This window comes from Lepisosteus platostomus, chromosome 26 (genome assembly GCF_059453375.1).
Source record: "Lepisosteus platostomus isolate fLepPlt1 chromosome 26, fLepPlt1.hap1, whole genome shotgun sequence".
In the NCBI taxonomy this organism is placed as follows: Eukaryota; Metazoa; Chordata; class Actinopteri; order Semionotiformes; family Lepisosteidae; genus Lepisosteus; species Lepisosteus platostomus.
In genome coordinates, this window is record NC_142636.1 from 7,362,056 (window position 1) to 7,385,157 (window position 23,102).

Sequence of the window (23,102 nt, forward strand, 5' to 3'; positions counted from 1 at the left end):
CCGACTTGGCTGGGCCACAGACAGGAGATAGCACTTAGACCAGTTAGACTAAATTAGAGCTTCTTTCACTAAGGAAATAAAGACTGATAACAAAAGAGGTCTGTTTCCCTGATTTTCCATTTTTATTTATTCTCTTGAAGTATACAAGCACATGTTGTTTTGGGCTACATACTCTGTGAATCACCCTCAACTGTACCTGATACCTTGAAACCTTGGAGTGGCTGGGCAGTGACTTTGCCCTCTTTCTCATGCAGGGGGCTCTGTGGTATCGAACTTGTCTCGCGTCTGGCAGGTGTCTGATCTGAGTGCTGTTGCGCTGGTCTCTCTCTCTATCAATGCTTTCCCTTCTGACCACGGTGGCCACATATGTCTTTGATTTGTTGTTGTCTATGTCAGGATTCTCACCTCCAGTCCTTAAGAGCCCAGGTGTCTTCTGCGTCTTAAATTGACGCCTCAGTTACGTGCAGATTTTCTTTATTTGAAATTGACAACTGAATTTGTCAGTTCGCGACTTGGCTTTATTGCTGCAACGTCCAAGCTGCACAGAGGAAATAAGAACCTGTGGACGCCGTCTTCAGACACGCTGAACTATTTTGTAAATAATCTTTCTGTGCATCTCCCTTGCTTCCAGAAAGACCCTGCTGCAGGGCAATCATCACCAATAAATGTAGCCAGCTGAGCTATTTGGTATGCCATCAAATTTTTTTAATCAACTGTAGCTCCACAGAGAACTCTTAACAGTTCACTTAGTTACAAATACAGACACCTGGTCATGATAAATACCTGAACTGGCTGAGCTCAAGATCCAAGCAGAACAGTGTGGTTCAGCTCCAGCCCTGGAGGGGGCACTGTGTCTGCAGGTTTCTCTTTAAAGCACCACCTGCAGAACTGGGGGACAAATGAACTTGTCTAAGTGATTCAGTTGAGCTACTAACAAGCTGATAGTGAGCAGATAACTAAATGACGAGCTGATAACTGAGCTGGTAGTGAGCAGAAGAGATGGAGTGAAAATACGTCATCCCTACAGGACTGGAGGTGGACCATACTACCCTCCTTGTCCCTAGGCCACCTTGTTTGCTTATTGCTGTGGCAATGTCTAGGAGAGTTTCCTTCGCTGTGTGCTGATATATTGAGCAGTTGCCAGTGATGTGGCCACACTGCCGTAGTGACATTATACCTTACCCTTCTCTGGCAGTGCCTGCTACATTTCAACATTTGTTTCTGCTGCGGACAAAACACTTTAGCAAATCCCTCAGCTTTTGAAGACAAGTGCTCTATCTGAGGTGAGAGAGTTCATAAATAAAGATAGGCTTCAGCAGCAAGTGTAAGAAGTGCATTAGAGACCGACAATTGTATGACAAAATTCAGACTGTCCGTGTGGAACTCCTGTAGTTATGCGTTACAGTCCTTGTGTTACAGTTTAAATTAAACAGAGCACAACAGCAAATAGATATGCAAAACTAAAAATGTGTGAAAATCTCATTTGGCGATTGGATTATGGCTAACTCCAGGTACTGCAAGCATATCAGTAAATGAAATACAATTCGTGAAGCATTCGAGGCAGAATGAAGCCTACATTCTGCAGTAAACACTGAAGTTAAATATGACGCCGACCCCTAAGACAAAAGACCGAGAATGTATGAAAACAACTCGCTTGTCTTAAAGGATCTTAAAGGATCACATCGGCTTGACTGCTTAGTAAAAGTGCCCGTGTATCTGCATCTGAACATAAACAGACGCCCACCTCTCTACGGGGATACTTCCTGTTGTCTTACTGTACATTCCTGTCATCTGCGTGTAGCCAGGCTCCAAGAAAGGAACGGTCTCAAAGTCAGCCGGATGAAACTGAAGCCCCTTCCTGGGAGATCTCGGAAGGTAGCCTGGCCTGGACAGCACAGGAGACATCCGAGTTAAAGTCCGGGATGAATGGGACAGGGGAGGTGCTCTGTCCCACAAACCCTATGCTGATTCCCTGGTCTCACAACGAGAGTGTGTCTGTGGGTGCTGGGGGAGGTACTGTGCTCCCACAGGAAGCCTTTGAGATGAAATGTTTAACTGAGGTTTGCTCCGAACGCATGATCCTCAGATCCATCTCCTCCCCACCCCAAAACAGACGAGCTAGAAATTCTCCGACTGGTCAGTCACCTCCTGCCGCCTCGGACCCGGCGGAGCAGCCCGTCTCTCCCACTTCAGGGGGTACCATCTGGTCCGTGTCAAGCGGAGAGGGGGAAGGTGACCGCTGCCGCCCGGGGAGCCTCAGCCCCGCGTGGCGCTCTGGTGCTCGGCCGCTGGGGACTCGGACTTGGACTCCAGGGCGGCGCTGTGGGGGGTCCGGCGAGAGGACAGGCGCTCCAGGGACCTGGGGGAGTCCTGGGGCCGGCGGCACCAGCAGGCCGCCAGGTCGGCGCGGAAGGAAGGGGTGTACAGGCCGTAGATGACCGGGTCGCAGCAGGTGTTGAGGTTTCCGAAGAGGAAGAGGATGTGGTTGACGTACTCGGGGGTGTCCCGCAGCATCTGGGGCTGGAACCAGTACCAGATGCCCAGCAGGTAGTAGGGGGTCCAGCAGATGATGAAGGAGGCCACGATGATGATGGTCATCTTGAGCGTCTTCATGCGCGCCTTGGGGATCTGGTCTGTCCCACTGCGCCTCAGGCTGGCTTCCCCTCCTGTGGGGAAATAACACAAGGGTTTGGACGGGTTCAAGTCGCCCAGCAGGTGTCTTAAACCTGATGTCGAGATACTAGTGGGAAAATCAAACTGTACTCTCTGCCAGTGGTCAAAACAAACCCATTATACCTTTTGCAAACGAATATATCTTTTTCACACTGCCTGGCTCAGATTTATACCGAAATGAGAAGATGTATAACCACTGAAGCAGCTCATGTTCTCAACGAGTGAGGTTCATGCCCTGATCGTCAGGTACCTCTGTCTTAGAGCTGACATTTCTCCTGCCTGAACGAGCCCTGGATGAAGCTCATTATGTGCTCGATCAAACCTTTTTAATTGTCTCGCGGTTCTGCAAATGTTGGAGCTCTCAAGGTGACTGGGTGCTTTCGCGGCAACACGAAAGTGACTTCAAATTGCAGACTGTCTAGGAGCTGGGAACAAGTCTCGAGGTGTGATTGATCAGATTATTCGTTTGCTGAAGGGTGTGATGCAGACTGCCCGGCTGGAATGAAAAGCCATTGGATACAGGGGTTTGACCACAGCCGAGCAACCTTCATCAGAGCACACAGCCATCATAAAATGATGGTCCCATTCACAGACTGTGTATTGCCAGCTTCATTAGGGTGTTTCTCGAAAAGATTAGGGGTGTAACCCCGGCGTCCTGGCCAAATTTCCCCCTGGCCCTTACCAATCATGGCCTCCTAATAATCCCCCTCTATGAATTGGCTTCATTACTCTGCTCTCCTCCCCACTGAAAGCTGATGTGTGGTGAGCGTTCTGGCGCACTATGGCTGCCGTCGCATCATCCAGGTGGGGCTGCACACTGCTGGTGGTGGAGGGGATCCCCATTACCTGTAAAGCGCTTTGAGTGGAGTGTCCAGAAAAGCGCTATAGAAGTATAAGGAATTATTATTATTATTATTATTATTAAGGTGATAAAGAAGCCAGAGGGCCTGTTTCAGAAGACTCGTCTTGAGGCGCTATATAAGTGTAAGCAATTATTAATTATTATTATTAATTATTACTGAGCACTGCACGGATATCACCATACATGATTTTAACTGGGCCAGCAAGCCTTCATCCTACCCTGTGGGAGGCAGAAGTTATTCCTGTGATGTTGAAATTTGCTTTGCATTCTTGTTATGGATGACTTACCAAAGAGTGATCCACCCAGAGATCCTACAGAGATGCAGATGGTTCTAGTCAGTAATTGATGAAGATGGGGGACGAGAAATTTCCAAGTTGCTCCGAAACATTGAATCCTCTCCACAGACCAGGGATGTCCACTCCTACTCTGACCCAAACCACTTCACTAAACAAACCTGATCAAACCGGTTACTAACGAGCTGTTAGCTGCAGTTAATCAAACTGTAGAACCTGCCTATCCCTCCTCCCTGCCGTGCAACACTTCTGTGCTCCGGAGTGCATCCGGGGAGTCTCTGCGGCCGCCTGCGGTCGATCGCTCATCACTCCTTACCTTTGCTCTTCTTCATCTGCCGGTTGATCTCGGCCAGGATGCGGGCGTAGCAGCAGCTCATGACCAGCAGGGGGACGACGTAGAGCGTGACGAAGTGGAACATGTTGTAGAGGGTCTCCTGCCAGCGCTGCCGGAAGCTGCCGTGGGTCACGCACTGCGTGAAGTCGGCCGTCTCCGCCTTGATCGCGCGGAAGATGAACAGCTGGGCCCGCCCAACGACACAAAACGCACAAAAAAATAAGTTGGGCTCATGAACGCCGATCTGCAGGCCGCTGGGTCAGAGCGGCGCGGAGGTGCTCGGCCCAGCTTCCTGTGGGGGGCCCTCCGGGCTCACCTCTGAATCGGCAGCCAATCCCACTGCCCTCAGCCCTCAGGGCATTACGGATTTTCAGGCTGGTTATTACATTTCAGGAGCAAAGTATAGTATTTGGCTCGGGTTAATACTGAATGAAGTTGCCCCGACCCAAGCTTGAGGGAGATCCAAAGAGTGCAGCTCATTATACTTTTTAGAGCTTGTTTCTCTCCCTTTCAGTCCGGTCCTGAGCACAGCCACCCAGACTGCATGAATCTAAACAAGCGTCCAGTCAGTTCAGTGAACAACTCATCACACTGTCTGACTGCTTCTTCCAATTCAGGGTCACAGGGGAGTCTATCCCAGCAAGCAACAGGAGCAAGGCAGGGTACACCGTGGTCAGGACACCAGTCCATCACAGGACTCACGCTCACACCAGGGCCAGTTTTCCACCAGGCCGGTTAACCCACTAGTATGTCCCTGGACTGTGGGAGAAAACTGAAGCCACTGGAGGAAATCCATTAAACTCACATTGTTAGAAAGCACCCCCCCCTCTGATCACAAACAGTGATCATGGGCCAGGAGCACAGAGAGAAGTTGTGTACCTGTGTAATCTTGTTTGACTGCTAGTTCAGATCTGAGTTATTCCCCTGCTCTTTACAGCCCGTCATGCACATTTAAAGGTCAGACTGCGTTGTTATTTCTTTCAGCACTGCTGTTATCCATCAAGAGTTCGTCGCTGGGCTTGGCACAGCAGACCAGAAATGGGAGGGGAGGATATGCAAAATCAAACATCAGTACAGCTTCTTTAAAAGAACATTTGCTAAAAATACAAGAAGAACTGTGTTCCAATTTAAGAAGGACAGCAACAAAGATACAAGATCAATACCTTGCCAGTGGACAAATGTGTTTCTATGTATGGGCAAAATTAACCAAGGGGCTTTGTATAAGTATAATTGGCATTTATCAGGTCAGAAGAGTATTGTATTGAAACTGAACACAAGCATCTTATGAGCTTTAGTCTTTTACATGAAATCCACAAATCTAATATCAAAGCTCAAGATATTCACTAATAACAAAACTAAGATATCTACTGTATATGGTATCTGCTGAGATTCGGTTATTAAGGAAATCAGTTCGGCATTATTGACATTAGTAGACCAACGGAGTAAAATAATGGATCTGACATACATTTTGAAAGAGACACACTGATATCCGTTTACAATCCTGTTACATCCGTCTGTATATATTCCCCAGGAAGTAAAGGTTAGATAACGTCTGCATCGACAGTGCCGTTTATTTTTCTGCTAATACTTTCTGGTAATGGGAAGGCTAATTTAAATGATTAAAAACACAACTGGGTAATTGTTTAACGATCTGCCATGCGAGACTATATCGACGTCTGCAGGCCGGCAGACTGTTTAATTAACCTGTGATTCTGGGCGGGTAAAAAGGAAAGTCCATCATACTGCAGACTTGATATCTCTGCATAATATATCTGAACAACTCCAGCATCTGTCCTGATATTACTCATCGATGTGTGTGGGAAACAGACGAGCATCTGCTTACTGAGCTGGCTGTGAATGAATTAGAGTAGACAAATGAATTAAAACGTGCGTAAGTCACTAGCAGTGATTCATCTTACAGGTCAGAAGACACATGTAAACTAATAAAACCAATCTACGCTAGAGTAATTCCCATAATCTGAATGCCTGTAATCAGCCTTTACACAAGCTCCACTGTGTCTATGTAAACGTATACCAGCATTTGTACAAGGTTTTTATTCATCTCGATCTCGGTTTTTGTTAGCTTGATTAACGTCTTGACTGGACAGCTCTGCCCCCCTCTTCTCCCTTCTTGAATACTCAATAGCCCGTGTGCCCTCCAAAATGCCTTTCCTGCCTGCGTCATCGCATAGCGGAACAGAATCTGCCTCAAAGGTTCGAGGTTTCTTCATCCGCCCTTCATCTCCTTGTGCTTCGTAGTGAGAAATACAGCAATGCGTCTGTGCAAGTTAAATAAATCGAGTACTTCAGAAGGACTGCATTATGTAACCTGCAGGGCTGCAGTGGTCAAGGTGTGCCGATATGTGCTGAGTAGCGTTTGATTCCTAGAGCTTCCTCACCCTCAATTACCAGCGTTCGACCCTTTAAGATCTGCAGTCGTGCAACTGAGCTGTTATCTAATGCCTTCTGGCTGTGGCTGCTAATCCAATTGAAGGGCTAAAAAAGAAAATCACTTCACATCTCCATATTCCCTGGCTCCTGTGCCGCATTGAGGATCGTGGCGGGATGCTATGCGCTCTGTTTTGCACCCTTGCTGGAGGTTATCGAATTAGCGCGCGCAGGCCTCGGGGCTCGATCGCTATGCAGGCGCTCACACGCATCGTTAAGCAGCTGCCTGGTCTTGCAAAGCAAGCTGGGAATCCGGCCTGCTCAGAGGTGCTTCCCTTTGCAGAGGCTGCTGGGAAGGTTTCACCTCTGCACGTGGGTTCGTGTCGGGGGTGTGAATGCTCAACACGTTCTTTCACGAGAGCAGTTCCAAGCCAGGATCAGCCTTTTGGGCCGCCTAGTTTGCTTGGATGCTGGTAGCTAATTGATCAGAGAACGTGCTCCAGACTTTTTTCTTGAAACCAACCAGGGTTTCGGCTTCAACAAACAGGCTGGGCAGTTGGTTCCAGAGCTTCCAACACTCCTCTGTGCGGCATGTCTTTACACAAAGGGTGGTAGGGTTCTGGAACAGCCTGCCTAGTGTTGTTGCTGAAGCTGATTGTCTGAAAACCTTCTAGAAATATGCTGGACAATATCCTTGAGTCGAGAACTTACTAGCCGCCCAGTGATCTGGGATCTGTCTGCCGTTGGGCGTCTGCTTGCAGCAGATCCCAGGCACGCCCGCCCACCCACCTGAGGGGAGGCCACTAGGAAGCTGGCGCTCCAGGCCAGGACCAGCATCCTCTTGTTGCGGCGGTTGGCGTCGAAGGAGTCCAGCGGGCGCAGGATGGCGTGGTGCCGGTCCAGGCTGATGACCACCAGGATGAAGGCAGAGGCCTGCATGGCGAAGAGCTTGAGGAAGCAGAGTAGCCTGCAGAGGGCGTCTCCACCATACCACTGCACCGTCACGTTCCAGATGGCGTCCAGGGGCATCACGATGAAGGTCATCATGAGGTCGGCCGCCGCCAGGCTCAGGATGAGCGGGCGCAGGTGGGAGGCCAGCCGGCGGCCCCGCCCCCCCGCCACGCTGGCCAGCACGGCCAGGTTGCTGACCGCCGCGAACAGGAAGAGCACCAGCGTGGCCCCCACCCGGAACTGGGCGGCCCGCGTGAAGGTGGGCTCCTGCCAGTCGCCTGCAGGGGGCGCCGTCGCGTTGGAGGAGTTGCCCGTGATGTCCGGAGCTGGCATCAGGAAGAGAGACAGGTTCCCAGACATCCTGCACAGAAGGTAAATGGACTGTTAATCTTTCATGAGGACAGCTGCGGCAGAGCGGAGCCATTCAGCCTATCTAGTCTTTTAATACTAAATTGATCTGAGGATCTTGTTCAGCCATTGATTAAAAGAAGCCAGATTTAACAAGATGGAGTTCCACACTCCCACAGCCCTTTGTGTAAAGAAGTGCCTCCTTTTCTCAGTTTTAAACACACCCACTCCCACATCCCTGCTTCCTTGTGTCTCTACAGTCTGTCACCAACCTGCAGGTATTTTTTCTGGACGGTTTGTGTCCTTTAACCCCCCTCCACACATGCAGACGTACACAGCGTCAGCTTGTCCAGGTGTTTTGATCTGGCTAGAATTTGCACCTGTGGCCTAGTGCCTGTTTTTGATTTTTGAAACTTCTTATTCAGTTATGCATTTTCCCCAGTGCAGATCTTTCGTTTTTGTTCGCAGTCTTATTTATGCCTGTTGAGGAACTGGACCAGCTGCATGATCACGGCTTCGAGCCTGGGTCGTGGCTGTAGCCAGCTGTGTCTGGGATCCCCCAAGCAGTAGCAAGTGGTCAGCTGCGTGAATTGGCTGAGGGCGAGGTGTGGCTAACTGGCCAGGGCTCTGTCAATCTCTCAGCGACACAGGGTGCTTGAGGACTGTCGGAGCACGATGGCCTCCTACCCTCTGTTCAGCACTGAACCCCCACTGGGCGGCCGTGCTGCCTGCCATGTGTTAAAAGCCACGTGTCACGGAAAGTGGGCGTGGCAAGGGTCCTTCCCCGTGTGCAGTTACAGTGCTCATAGATGTGAGCTGAGACATAAGCAATGATTGTCGCTTCGGGTTTTTTTTAGAAAAGCTCAGCTATGGCTAGCAATAGCTGCTGCAATAAGAATTGCGATTACAAATGACTCCAGCTTTTTATTTAAAACAAAACCGCTGGAGTGACCCATCAGTGGGGCGTCAGGTGCTTCCCACCAGCTGTGTCTGCAGTGGGTTTTTCCCCACTCCCCGCTGTGCAGAGCCTCCACGGGCGAGCACGGTGCAGTGCAGTCTGGTGCACCTTACTGTAGTAGAGAACAGCTCTGAGAGCACTCTTTGTTTTCAAAATCTCTGTGTGGATCTTGAGATCCCTAGCAAGCCTGCCTACAAATGCACTAAAAAGAAGAGTGTCTGTTGTTCAAATTAGTTATAAATAATTCATCTGTGATGCTAGCACCCTTGATACCTACTAGAGAGTCGTATTGACATATCATAAAGTTCCTGCTCCAACAGGGATGTGATTTTCAAGATACTGGTGCCAACTGAAGGATGACTTTTAAGTGCTCTTAGTTAGCACCAGCAACTCCTACTCAAGTGTGCACGTCTCTAATCTGGGTTAGGGGTTACCTAATAATTATTAAGATAGATAATTGTGTGCTTTGTGGCCCTAGAAACCATAATCGCCGCATGGCCATGCCTTCTGCGTGGGCTGCCTGTGTACACTGTGTCACAGTCCGTACTGGTGATTTAATGACCTCCAGCGAAAGGGTCGCGCCAACGCATAACCTGCAAACAAATACAGACTTTATCAGCACTGATTGTGACTGAATGCAGGAGGATTCCAGCCCACACGGTTTTAGACCTCAGAACACATCACTGAAGGTCAATGGGGTTTGTGCATGCAATCTGGCTGGGATAAATTGCCTTAGCTATTGCTTCTCGGTAAGGTGCCTTTGTCATTGGAATCTGACAACGACTACACTTCTGATTGTCAGTGTTCTTTGACCGTCCTGATGTATATCAATGACCTGGATGCTGGGATATTTACTAAAGTAGCTGGGTTTGCAGACAATACTGAAAGGAGGGGGGATAGCAAACAATGTAGGAGCAGCCCATGCTTTTCAAATAGATTCTAATCAGATTCAAGCTGGAGGAGCAAACACCTGGCCGTTGTTTCATGTAGACTACTGCAGAGTGTTACACGCAGGTAGCAGAAACCATCAATACAAAATGGGACGTGCTGTGTTTGCAGAATCTATGCTGAATAAGAGCTGGGTGTTCACGGCCTTTCTTGTGTGCTTAATGAAAGGCGACGTCTTTAGCAGTAGTATCTGGGTGAACGAACAAGTTTAAGAGCTCCTCAACCTGTGAGCGCTCAGGGAAAAAATCCAGATGTCATGTTTAAATAGTTGTAGAATTATATGGCAACGTACGATGCCATTTGTCTCACCTCTCTTTAAGGTTAAACTTGTAAAAAAAAAAATCCCATCCATTTCACTTGGAATTTTAGATCCCATTTGCAAAACGTGGTTCCAAGCTGCCGTTCGGAGGTTTTTACAAATACACAAACGTGTCAGGAACCACAGTGGAGAATGCTGCTGCTCGGAGACATCCGAGATGCAGGTGATCTCAAAATGGTGACATTTCTGCACAGCTCAGTGTTATTCCCTCTCTCCCTGCTATAGATTGTCTTAACGGCGTGTGTCTGGAATGGCGTGTGAATGTGTGTTAGGTGGACGCTGTCTGTTATTGGCTTCATGTTGTGTATTTGCTTTGCATATCTTTTGATTGCATAGGAGCTCACTGAACCAAATGCCATGCACCTAGTTGTTACGGCAATAAATGATCTGTCCAGGGAAAGACGGAAAAGATAAGCAGCAAGAGGAATGTCAGATCTGAAAGGAACGTCACCCCCCATACAGGAAGCGGACTCTCTTTAAGCGATTGACAACGATTGGCTCTCTGTTCGGCAGCAGGGCAGGACCATGAGGGCGCAAGTGGAAGTTACTTCTTGCATAAAGAACATGGCCTGCGAGATGCTGCTGTTGTGTTGTTGAAGTCGGATCCCTGGGGACCTGCAGAAAGCGGTTGGATAGTTCAAGTTCAAGTTCAAGTTTATTGTCATTATACTCATATACAGGTATATGGTATAACGCAATGCTATTTAGCTAGCTCTCAGATGATAAGTAGTACAAAAAAACAACAATACAATTGTGTGATAAAAGAAAGACAGAGACAACAGACAATGTGCAAAACAACGAAAGGTAACCGGTAATGTGCAAAACAACATCAGATGTGCAAAAACATGCATCAACAGAATGAAATAAAGGGATAGAAATTATGGCGAGTGATTTTTGACCTGTGAGGTAGAGGTAGATTTCAGTGTGTGTTTGAGTCTTTGGTAAGAAAGAAGGCACTGTGAGGTTCAGATCGTAGGTGAGAGGTGAGAGGGGCTGGGCCCGAATGCTCCGGTACTGTTTTCCAGATGGCAGAGGGTCATACAGTCTGTAGCTGGGGTGTGTGGGGTCTTTGATGATGCTGAGAGCTTTCCTAAAGCACCGTCTGTCATAAAGGTCCTGGATGGATGGGAGGGCAGCCCCAGTGATGGACTGGGCAGTTTTCACCACCCGCTGGAGGGCTTTGCGGTCAGCAGTGCTGCAGTTGCCAATAGGCTTAGTGGATCAAGAAGTTACTCGCTCCAGAACGAGCACAGTGTGTCAAACGGCAGCCTCCTATTCAACCTTCTTACATTGCGATGTGACCCCAGTGCAAGCGCCACTGCCTACTAAGGTGCAAATGGGAAATCGACGCGGACGAATTACTTTTTAAAACCTGCTTTTCCGTAAGGCTCCTGCATGACTCCGAGCCGTAGATTCTGACCCTTAACTGGAGCGATTCCGTTTGTTAGCTGCGGAGACCACTAACCACTTTATCCAACGGAGGGTGCGTAACCCTCTCAGCCCTCAGATATGGGACCCCTTAGATAAATATTTACTAACATGCATGAAAGCAGAGACTGAGGGGAGTCATAACATAATTACCATTGTATTCCATTCCATTGCTTGTAGATGCTTGAGTACGCACTTGGCTCAATATTGGGAACCTCACACACACAAGAGGATGACATGACTTTCTGAGAGGTAGGCAAAGACTTGTGGGCCAGTGGAGGATTCAGATCAATCTCACACACTATTACTGCTTAACACAGCACAGTTTGGGTCATTTTAGCTTTAGCCTCAGGCCTGTTGTTCACTCACTGGCCACAAAACACCACAAACTACCCTCCCAGACAGATCGGCTGGGACAGGATAGACAGGTCATATGCAGGTGGCCCTGGGGAGGAGGAGAGAGTCTCCTCTCATCCTCCCTGGCCAGAACAATCCTGCTAGATCCCCTTGGGCCTGTTGGATTCACAGTTCAATCCCACAGTTCTAACCCTCATCCCAACCACATGCAGTTCAAAAGCCTTGTGGAATACAGACCATGCTCTGCTTGCTGAGGTCTAATATTCTAATATTATGGTATTACGGTGATTAGTTGGGGTACCTAGTATTTTGTCTGGTGATTGTATATTCCAGCCTAGCAATACAGTTCAAGCGGTCTGGTTCTGGGGGAGAGGGCTGCGTTCACCCAACCTTTGCTAAGGAATCTCTGCTCATCTCTTCATCTCAGCTGTTTGCCGCAGATGTGATCTACAGGAGAATGATGGAGGTGACAGTCTCCCCCCGTGTTCCAGCCATCCTTTTTTTTTTATTCACTTCCTCCAATCCAGGGTCTCGGGGCAGTTGGAGCCCATCCCAGCATGCAGCGGGCGCAAGGTGGGGTACAGCCTGGAGGGGGACACCAGTCCATCACAGGGCAGACAGACACACTCACCGCAGGGCCGATTTTCCCAGGAGCCACTTAACTTAACCAGCATGTCTTTGGACTGTGGAAGGAAACCCACACAAACCCAAGGAGAACATGCAGACTCCACACAGACAGCACCCGGGGTTGAGATTTGAACCCAGGGCCCCAGCACTGCAAGGCAGCAATGCTGACAACTGCACCACTGTGCCACCCCACCCCTTCTTCCATCTAATTACAATACAACAGCTATACTGTATCACTCTGTTCATTTTTCCTTCTGTATATTTTAGCTATAGGGACATGTGGCAGGCCAACTCAGGGAACATTCTTCTGAACAGGGATGTTGCACAAATTTATGTTTCACATCTCTGTGCCACCTTGATCTGAATATTTCAGTATAATCTGATAAAATCTAGGTTTTGTCCCTCAGAGTGAAACAGAGTGGTATTTCCCAACACCACACCGCCTGGCACAGATACACAGATGTGCCTGATCCCTCCTGACACAGCGCTCCCCGGTTTTGTTGGGGGTGCTTTTAAATCTTTTGCCGATTCTGCAACTGATCCCACTTTGAGGCCTGAGTTCCGCGGTCTCGGAGTGGAGGGCTGAGTAATGAGTCTGTTGCCAGACCTCTGGCTCATCCAGCTGGGAGATGTCAGGGATGAATAAAGAGCTAGATGTCTGCCCCTGTCTCAGCAGCCTGTGGCTGTCTCAGGCTGGTCTTTCAGGCAGTGATGCTTCTACACCGGTGAGGTCCCCTATGAGATGACTCACCCTCTGCTCACCCGCGTGCAGAAGACCTATCTGTCTGGCAATTACTGCTCACACAGCCTCCGCAAGGCTGTGCTGAAACCGCCTAGGGGGGTGTAATGAGCTCACACATCCTTACCAGTCAGGTCTAATGGAAGCTGAAAACTTCCCTTCTATCTGTCTGGGCCTAGGGCTGAAAACTGCGGCTGCTAGCTTTCACATCGTGTGTGAATTCGTAAGACATAGTACCCTTGTCCCTTGGTGCTGAGTTGTTGTTTTAGTCTTGAACAGACGAGACTACTGAGGGAGTCTTCTGCCTCAGGTCAACCTCAAAGTCAACCCACTGGCCACAAAACAGAGGACTTAGCCGGTCATTGCATGAAAGCTGAAATGGAAATCTAATGGGTAAATTGATTCTTAAAATGTAAAGAGCTTTAGAAAAATCTATAACAGGGATGTAAGTGCTGAGTTACGTGCAGATTGTCAGAAGACAGTTTGTCAGGACAGGACGGATTGTCTAGATTACCAAATTAGTCGAGTGCTAAGCTAAGCTTTGCAGAATATGTATTGGCGCTTCTTCTTTCATTTCTATGACGTAATCTTTCTTGTCCTAAGGAGAGGGGAAGTATTAGATGGGGTCCAAGTGCTGTATTTATCCACTGCATTACAACATCTTTATAAAAACCCTGTGCTGCCTGTAACAAGTTGAGTCTCTGACGCACTCAGCAGAGTGACAGCAGGGCTCCCAATATTGCAATATTGAAATAGAGACCTTACTCAGGTGAGAACTCTCTCTCGTGGCTTCCTTGACGTGCTACTTTATACAAAGAGTTGTGGAAGAATGTAGCAAGTTACCCAGCCATGTTGCTGAAGCTCATACCCTGGATTCTTTCAAGGTCCAGGTGAGATCTTGAATATTCACACTCATAGCAACTGTACGGTCTCGGTCACCTTGGAGGCTGATTCTTTTAAGGGATCTATCTTGTTTGTTAAATACCGCACAGCAAACAAATTGAGTCTTTGTCGCTGATATCGCTTTGGACAAGCTGTGCACTGCTCATGAGTTAGACAACCGCAGCGCTGTGTTAGATCAGTGTCTCCCCAGTGTACCGGCTGTTGGAAAATAAAATGGATACATAATATTGACTTAATTTATAAAGCGCCTTTCCAAACCTACAGCTGCTGTACATCGTGAATAAAGAAAAAAATGACACACCAAAAAATGTACAATAAAGAGTCAGAAAAATGAGCAGACAAGTTTTAACAGATTTAGGTCATCAGACATAGACCTTGGTAAAAGGTCAAGTTTTAGGTTTGAATTTGAAGAGAGTTAAAGATGTTGTCCCTCATAGAGTCTGAGGAGACTGGAGCAGCGAAGCTCTGCGGTTTAGTCCTGGGACATTGAGCAGAGGACCAGCCTCACCTGACCGGAGTGTAAACATGGAGGAGTTCAGAGATGAATGATGGAGCCAGATGGTTTAGTCTTAAAGTCAGTAACAAGATCTTGTATTGAATATGTGTGACTTTACAGGCAAACAATGTAGAGATTTCAGTGTGGGACTGATATGCTGCCAGGGTCTGGTGTGAGTAAGTGGCATGCCTGCAGTGTTTCGAACATATTGCAACATGTTGAAAAGAGAGTTAGGGAGCCTATAGAGTAAAGAGTTGCAGAAATCAAGCCTCGATGTTATAAATGCGATAACCAGGCACTCGGCATTGGATATTGATAGAGTGTGCCTCATGCGGGCGGCATTTCTAAGGCGAAAGAAATACGTCTGAATCCCATCCTTCACACGTGGCTCAAAAGACAGGAGAGGATCAGCTGTGACTCCCAGATTCCTGGCTGTGGCTGACACATGCATGGAGAAGCCATCGGCCATTACTGGGAGAGTTTATCCAGCTGAGATTTGCTGCCCACCAGTGATGTACTGTTTTGTCACTAGCTTCAGGGAATTCGATATGGACCAGAGCTTGATGTCACGCAAACAAGAGGCAAGTGACAGAAGGGGGAGATGCTCTTTACACATTGCAGCATCTTAGAGATGAGAAGCTGGTTATAAAGCTTTGAACGGGCATTTGTTTCAGTTCCATTTTTTTTGCAGCTTTTGCTATATTTAATTGTGTGTCCTCAAGAGCTGACTGGTTTGTGTTTTTACAGTAGCCACGGACTAAACGTACTTATTCTTGAACCAACGCATTCTGTGGTCAGGATCCAGTCTAAATCTTGGGTGTGTTTATGCACGCACAGGGGAGTTGAGTTGAGATGGATTTTGAACCCTTGATGTTATTCTAGAAGGTGCAGGATGGAGCTGAGGATCAGCTCGTGACGGAGATCCACTGCTTGCACGCACGCGCTCCTCGGCGGCGTCGGAAGAGAGGGGTGGTCCGGCGCGAGCCGCGTCGCTAGGCGACCGAAACACTCCGGTGTTTAATTAGCGGGACAATAGCAGCAGCGAAATTAATACACTTATCTCAGACGACCCCTTCGTCCCCGGGACGTGTCTCTGCGCTGTCTGCTTGGATTATTAGGACTAGTTCATTAAAACGGAGGGGCAAGCGCAAACTTAATCCGTCAGGGCGAGTCCAGACCAGCACGTTTGAAAAAAGCTGCTTCAGAAATGCGCAGCACTGTTTGTGCTCCAGCCCTCCGCCTCCCTCCTTGCTAAATCACCCTGTTTCCGGAGTCAAACAGCTCATTTATCACACTGCAATGTGGATGATAGTAGCTGTAAATACTGGTGGACTTTTGCCCTAGAAAAAACAACAGCGCTTTCGGTCCACAGAGCAGGAATCTCGCTCTCCTGCTGCAGACTAAACGTCCCAAGGCACTGTTAACGTTAACGATAATATGTTCTGTTTATAAGGTCATCTAATTAATAGTAAATTGTAAATAGCGATGTCCCAGAGGCTCTTAAAGCGCTTTAAATATATGGGACACTCTCCATAAAACACTTAATTATAGCGCCCACTGCAGGGTGTGGGCACAAACTGAGCCTAACTGTGTGACAGCTCGTTCATTGGAGCTCTTTTAGACCGGGGCGGCGTTGATTCAGACCGAATTAGAAACTCCGGCGCTGCTGACAGGAGGGAGATTTAACTGAAAAGGAGCGGCGACAGCGATGGTTCCTCAGCAAGTCCCCGGAGGCCCAGGCTGCCGTATTTACTGAGCCGCCGTGAGCTTGGCGCCGCCGGGGGCCGGAGGGAGCGGGCAACCGCGAGACTGACTTGGAATGGGAAGGAGAATTCCATTAATCCCCCCCTCCCTCCCCTCACCCCTTCCCGAAAATACTTCAGCCCGAATGAACTCAGTAGCATCCACACAGCGCTTTCCACACAGTCTGCATACACGAGTGGCAGAAAGGCAGGCGCGTACAGTGATGGTGGATTCGGCACTGTAATGCGCGCCAAGGAATAGAAAACGTGACGTTTAGTGTTCAACCCTTCTCCTGCGCGCCTTCCACTCAAGAAATGGAAGAGAAAAAATGATCAAAGTCCAACATTGGAATAAAATAATAAGCTATAATGCTAATAAAGTTGCAGGGTGGTGGACCTGGAGAGCAGGTAATAATGGCGATGATTTCTTGCATAGTAAAAGAAAATGCCCTTTTATTCGACTCTGTAGCGGCTTTCAGGATGCAGCTACAGAGAATTTCAGAGTGTACTAGAGCCCTAGCGATAGGATAGCCTGCTGAGACTCTCATGGGGTTTGATGGAGCACTTTACCACAAAAGTATAAGGTAGAGACAAACGCTATGATAACTACTATTGTGAAACACAGCCATTAGGCTTTACAGTGTCCATTGGCACTATTACACCTTTAACTGTTTTGCAGCTGTTTTGGTTATAAGTGGAAATTGGCTTTGTTATAAGGTAATACAACCCTGTAGTATATAACCCATCGAGCACGTTTCATAGTTTATAACTAATTGATCTGCAGATCTCAATCAGCAGTTTCTGGAAAGAAGGCGGGGTATCAACTTTGACAATGCGGCTCAGTAGCCTGTTCCACACTCCCACCACCCTTTGTGTAGAGAAGCGCCTCCTGTTCTCGGTTTTAACTGCATTTCCACGCAGGTTCTACTTGTTGTTTCACTGGTCCTTCTGGAGAGGCCCGCTGGGTCGACCTGGTCAGTGTCTTCGAAGAGTCTGAATACTGACATCGGGTCCCCCTGATTTCCTTCTCTTTGCAAGACCACAATGCTCCAGTTCCTTCAGCCTGTCAGTGAACGTGCTTCTCTCTGGACTGACTTCAGAGCAGTAGTGCCTTTTTTTGTAACATGGTGAGCAGAATTGCACACAGAATTCAACATGAAGTCTTACCGGTGCATCGTCCAACTGAAACATGATACCCTTGATTTAAATCCAACGCTTTCAACTTTCTATGCGAATGTTTGATCTTTTTTATAGCTTCCCCACCTTGTCTAGATGCAAGTGTTGTCCACAGAAAGCCTTTTTTGTAAGTAGCCTTTTCGAGCTGATTGTTTCCAATTTCGTATTCATGGTTTGTCTTTTTGCTCCAAAATGTCATACTCTCAGTCGGTTCTTTTGTTTAATGTCATCTGCTGGGTGTTTTGCCAAGTCTTGAATTTTATCTAAATCTTTTTGAATTCTCTACAGTGTTTGCTTATCCTCCTGCTGTGATATTGTCTGCAAACCTGACTAGTTCAGCTGCTATACAAGAATCTGGATAACTGATAGAATCAGGAAGAGCAGTGGTCCAAACACAGGTCCCTGCGGTACTCCACTAATTACACGACCCCAGTCTGAACCTTTTACCCTTTAGCAGTGCCCTCTGGTTTCTGTTAACTGCTTCTCAGTCCGGTTGTATCAGTTCTGGAGTCAGAACCCGGGCTACGGTCCATTTGGGTGTCACACCAGACAGGTTGTTATTGTTCATGAGCTGTCCCGTGTGGTAGTTTATCTTGGTTATTCGTACGCGATTGTAGCAATTTGCCCAGTTTACCTTTATCAACATTTTGGCTCTGCACATATTTTAACTTTCCTCCTAGTGTATCTGTCCTCTTCCACTTCATCACCACATCCTGCCACGGCTTTACTGTAGTATCCCACCCACTTTGTTCTTGCTGCAGAGTAAGAGTACTGTGTTATTTTGTCACTACTGGTGAGAAGAAAAATCCCTTTTCGAGCTCGTTAACTGACACCCGCATGGTTTTTTACTGTTCAAGAAAGTTCTGGTTGTAGGTCATTCCATTTATGACAGGCCTGTCCTACCCTGGTCCTGCAGGGGGCGCTGTGTCTGCAGGGTCTCCAGGTCTCTTTAAAGTAGGGGCACCTGAAGAGCTGAGAGCAGCTGTTCAACTGGTCCGATTAAGCCAGTATCCAGTTGGTCCAGCTCGTTCAGAGCCAAGTTAGACCGCAAACCTACAGACACACCACACCTCCACGCCAGGGACTGGATATTTCTGCTTCATTCACCCCTGCAGGTGCAACGGGGCTTGAAAACACGCAGGTGTTTAAAAGGACCAAAAAAACACTCTATCCCACCGCGGCAGGTAGGAGAGCGACGTGCCTGTGTATCGGAGCGGAGCTGCATGCTGCCGGCACAGTGAGAAAAGCAGGCGCAGTGAGCTCTCAGCAACAGATGTGAAGATTTCTGGCGGTTACTTCTTTCGTCCGCGAACACCGTTACTGAGACACAGTGCTCCAGCCCCGCGAGAGTCATCTCACTTGCACGATCGCGGTGACGCCGAACGGTGTCAACTACGCTCAAGCCCTCGCTGTCTAATTAAAGACTCTCGGTGACGTCGACACCCCTGCGGATCAACTCGATATCCCGTCTGCTGGTTTAGAGGAGAGCTCGGGCTTTTTATCCGCAGAGCGACCGGTTCGCGATGAGCGATTGAAGTATTTAGTTTCCTTCAGGAAACAATCCTGAGACAAGTGAGGGGGAAACGCACGGTGCCGTTCTCCTTGGGGGGGCCCGGCGAAATTAAACTATTAAAATGAAAAAAATAAAACACGGTCTTTGTGGAATTGAAATAACACATGATGTCATCGTGCAGGAAGTAGAAATATTTTGTCCATATTACAACAAAACAGAAATATACCGAAGCACGCCTTGCCGAAGTGTATTCCTGTGTGTTACAATCAGTTGACTATGGGAGACAGCGGTGGCACGGTGGTGGTGGGGGGTTCGTGTGAGTCGTGTGCGGGCAAAGACATTTTAATCTCCAGACTGTGACGCCACTATCGCTGATTAGAACTGCCCAGGTTCCGGGCCGTGTGCTGATCGGGGCGTGACGTCACTCGGCGCTGTCAGGGCGACGCGCGGCGCAGTGCGGTGCGGCAGTGACGGAGTCCGAGTGTCCCTGTTGTCTTCTCGCAATTTCAGCAGGAGCAATTAGGGCTAGATCCACGCTGAGGGGACGAAAGAAGGAATCGTGCCGGCTGTGGACCCTTCTTCGGGTGTGCAGGAAGGAGAGGGCTGCGCAGCCGAGGCGTCGTTTCTCCTTGCGGCTCTTTAGCGTCGAATTGACCTTAAACGTACAGCTGACGCACGTCCGAGCCCGATACGCTATTTAATCGTACACCGTCCCTACCCAGCCTCTTCAAAAGTCTCTGTGTGCTGTTGTTAAACGGCCGTGCGCCTGTGTCGAGAGTTTAAAGCGCTTCTGCGGTCGCTAGTTGAAACAAAACCTGTAGCATTCCTGTGGCGCTCACTGGGGGGGATTAAATACAAATACTGAACATATAAATCCTAATATATAAGAAGTAGCTGCATACAAAGTAGTTGACATATTAAGATGGGAGGTTGTGTTGTGTGTGAGCTCCTGCACACCAGCCGACTCGGGGTTCGGTTGGGTCCCTGTGGGGGATGCGTGAGTTCTGCCCGGTACCAGAGACGATCACAGCAGATTGCGTGAAGTCGTCTGAGCTCTGGAGCGGCCCTCACCGTCTTGTCTTCTGAACATGTGGCGTGTGTAAAAGGTGACACCGCCGATTGGCACTGATATTGCAGAGCGGAAAAATCCTGCCGTGTGTTTCCGTGTTTGCCGGCGTCGTGTGTGTTTTCTCCCACGAGAAAGATCTTGCACGAGGAGGCTAAACTCGCCGTGTCGACGAACGTCAAGACCGCAGATTTCTCTGCGCAGAATAAAAAAGTGTAATCGGACAGCCAGCAAACGAGATTTCCGGAAACATAATCGACAGCGATGAACATTACAACCGGGGAAGGCTCAGAAGTCGGACTACTATTTTTTTATGTGTGGAGACAGACTTTCTTTCTCCAAAGCCGAGTAGAGGAGCGACCGCATTCCAAAAAAAACCCCCGATCTTTCTCACCTCTTTGATCTCCCTCGGATCGCGGCGCACCGGCCTGACAACGGACAGGAAATTAAACTTCCTTTAAAGTTCCCACCCGAGTCGGAAAACAGTGCTGTTTTCAGCATAATCGTAGATATTCAGCAATGCGAAAGTACTCATTGTTATCGTTAGCATAATGGATGGGCTATTTTAAAAACAATTTAGGGTACACAACAGAAATAAAACAATACAAGGGTTCTTTTTGACCTTTATATTGTCTTATTTTATTGTATTTTTCCCTAAATAATTCAGAACCTTAATTCCGAATGCAACAGCAGCAGCCTAGTATAGACCACAGTATTTTTCTGTTTTAAAACGGCAAAAACAAGAGATTATGTAGGCATCGAATATTAAGCATGGTCAGATTTAAAAAGACCTTGAGATTGGCTGACACAGAGGAGCGCTGAAAATAAACCACAGCGTTTTTTTTTGGAAATTCTCTCGGCGTCCTATCTCGCTAATCGCAGACGGACGGTGCGGATTTCTGACAGGACGGGACTCGGATGACTTCTGCGCCCACAGAGATCCCTCATTCTGCACCTCTGCGTCCCGCGAGGTCTGTCAAAGGGGCTCTTAATCGGCTCCAGCAATAGCTGGATGTCTATCTCACTTTCGCCCGTGTCCCGCCATTCACAACCCAATGTTAGCGGTCACTGCGCTTCAACACCGAGCGTCTCGAAAACTGGACTTCGCTCCGTCCCCTCTCGCATCGCTCAGTCACGGTAAAGATATGAAATCTTCTCCTACCTGCCGTGGTATCGCTGTCCTCGTCGTTAGAGAGAGAGAGAGAGAGGGGGAAAAAGTGCAGGAATGTGTTGTTCTTTCTTTTAGAAACCGGATGCTTTCTTCTCCCCTCGTTCTGCTTCAATCGAGCGGGTAGACGGACCCTCGGTCTTCGGAAAGTGAGCTTGCCGGTGTCGGCTCGCTCCAGTGACTTCGCTGGAGCCGCAGGTCTTTGCCTGCCGGCAAAATGAAATCGCGGTTCACTTTAGCCCCCGGGATAAAGAGGAGAGGGGGAGGGAGAGAGCTTCACGTTTTGCTTTAAAAATTGAGATGGATTACGTTCTGACTGCGGAACCAATGGCCTCCTGCCCGCAATCCCTCTCGTGGAAACTGCGTGGAGTTGCCCGGTCTGCCGGCAGTCTCCCGGTGGGCAAAGACGGCGCTTGACCGCAGACCTCTCCCCCGGCGCAGCCCCGCTTGTGCCGCGGTCAGTCCCGCCTCCCCCGCCGGCGCTCCGCAGAGCCGAGACAGGAGCTGTCCGCGCCCGACGGTGCTGAAGGCGCGACTGATCGTGTGCGCAGCCCCCTTAGTGCAGAGCAGTGGACTGTGCGTGTTCTCACCCCCAGCCTCTCGCACTGAGCCACAAACCCCCCGACTTTTTTTTATTTTGGTCGCCGGCACACCTGGTATCCTTTAAAACAACCCCCAAACGCTTGAAAAACCGCAGACGGGTGGGGTGGGGGGGGGACCCGGGCTGGGGATGTAAGTGACTTTATAGGTGAGTTACCATTTTCCACCCGTCCGGAGAGGTTTTGATTGAAGAAGATCTGGAGCTGAGCTCGCTCTGGTTCCGTTAGGTCCTGGTGATTTGTAGAAATGTAGTTTCCGAAGAGACGCGATCCCACTGACGTGTAACCCGCTTTTTGCTGATGTCTGCGGGACGGGAACCCCGTTAATCCGGACTGGATGCCGGATTCAAAGTTTGCTGCATTCCGCGCCGCAGCGCCTTGCGCTGAGTGGATTCCTCTCAGGGGTGGGGCGGCGCTGACACTACCGCCAGCCTCATCTTTTTAAACTTGATTGATTTCTGTGGACAGGAACCTTTATCTACAGCATGTGTTCAAGCGGGAGCTTGCGGGAGGCTGGGCGGCGCGGTGCGCGTTGAGAACAGCCTGTTCCGGTCCCGGTCCCGGGCTCTGTGTCCGCCTGTGTTTCGTCCTTCGGCTGAGACTCCAAAACCGGCAGCGGTAACTGCTGTTCACCGTTTTTGCAAGTGGCTTTGAATAATATCATCTACGCCCTGGCAGTATTATCGTTGTTACTGTTTTTTTTTTGCAAAAACGATGTTGGCCTGAGAATATACCCCCTGACAGGGGGCGTGCCTGTAGCTTGTGCCCCTCTATCAGTGTTAATGTTCTGGAGTGTCCAGTCAGTGTGTCTGTATGAACCCCTCTCTCTCTCAGTGCAGTGTTAATGTACTGGAGTGTCCAGTCAGTGTGTCTGTATTAACCCCTCTCTCTCAATGCAGTGTTAATGTACTGGAGTGTCCAGTCAGTGTGTCTGTATTAAACCCTCTCTCTCAATGCAGTGTTAATGTACTGGAGTGTCCAGTCAGTGTGTCTGTATTAAACCCTCTCACTTTTCTCTTTGCACACTGTTAATATTTTATAAGGACCCAGCCACACTCTCTATTAACCCTCTGTCTCACTGTAAATATAAAGGAGACCAATAACAAGTGTTGGGGACAGTTATGTTTCTAGAACATAATTCACTACAGTTACAAGTTACTGTGTACGGGATTCATTTTTAATATTAACCTTTACAATAGTGTCTGTGCAAAGAA

General features: G+C 48.6%; 1 protein-coding gene and 1 long non-coding RNA gene across 3 annotated transcripts in view; one reads left to right on the forward strand and one right to left on the reverse strand.

The window, feature by feature from the left end:
- The window catches only part of LOC148639889 (uncharacterized), a 41,460-nt gene that overhangs the window by 7,296 nt on the left and 11,062 nt on the right, over positions 1 to 23,102 (forward strand). The window contains exon 1 of one of the 2 annotated variants that reach the window (XR_015930713.1): positions 19,298 to 21,258. The exons of the other annotated variant lie outside the window; for it this stretch is intronic. This is a non-coding gene — a long non-coding RNA (uncharacterized LOC148639889). Of the gene's footprint in view, positions 1 to 19,297; positions 21,259 to 23,102 lie in introns of those variants that run through there. 2 annotated transcript variants of the gene reach the window in all.
- On the reverse strand, positions 100 to 22,445 carry LOC148639890 (gonadotropin-releasing hormone II receptor-like). The gene is made up of 5 exons (XM_088621535.1): positions 22,047 to 22,445; positions 21,284 to 21,495; positions 7,340 to 7,862; positions 4,145 to 4,346; positions 100 to 2,666 (listed from the first exon to the last, which is right to left on the reverse strand). Exons 3-5 carry the CDS (start codon positions 7,859 to 7,861, stop codon positions 2,257 to 2,259), a joined length of 1,134 nt encoding a protein of 377 aa, XP_088477661.1. The 5' UTR covers position 7,862; positions 21,284 to 21,495; positions 22,047 to 22,445; the 3' UTR covers positions 100 to 2,256.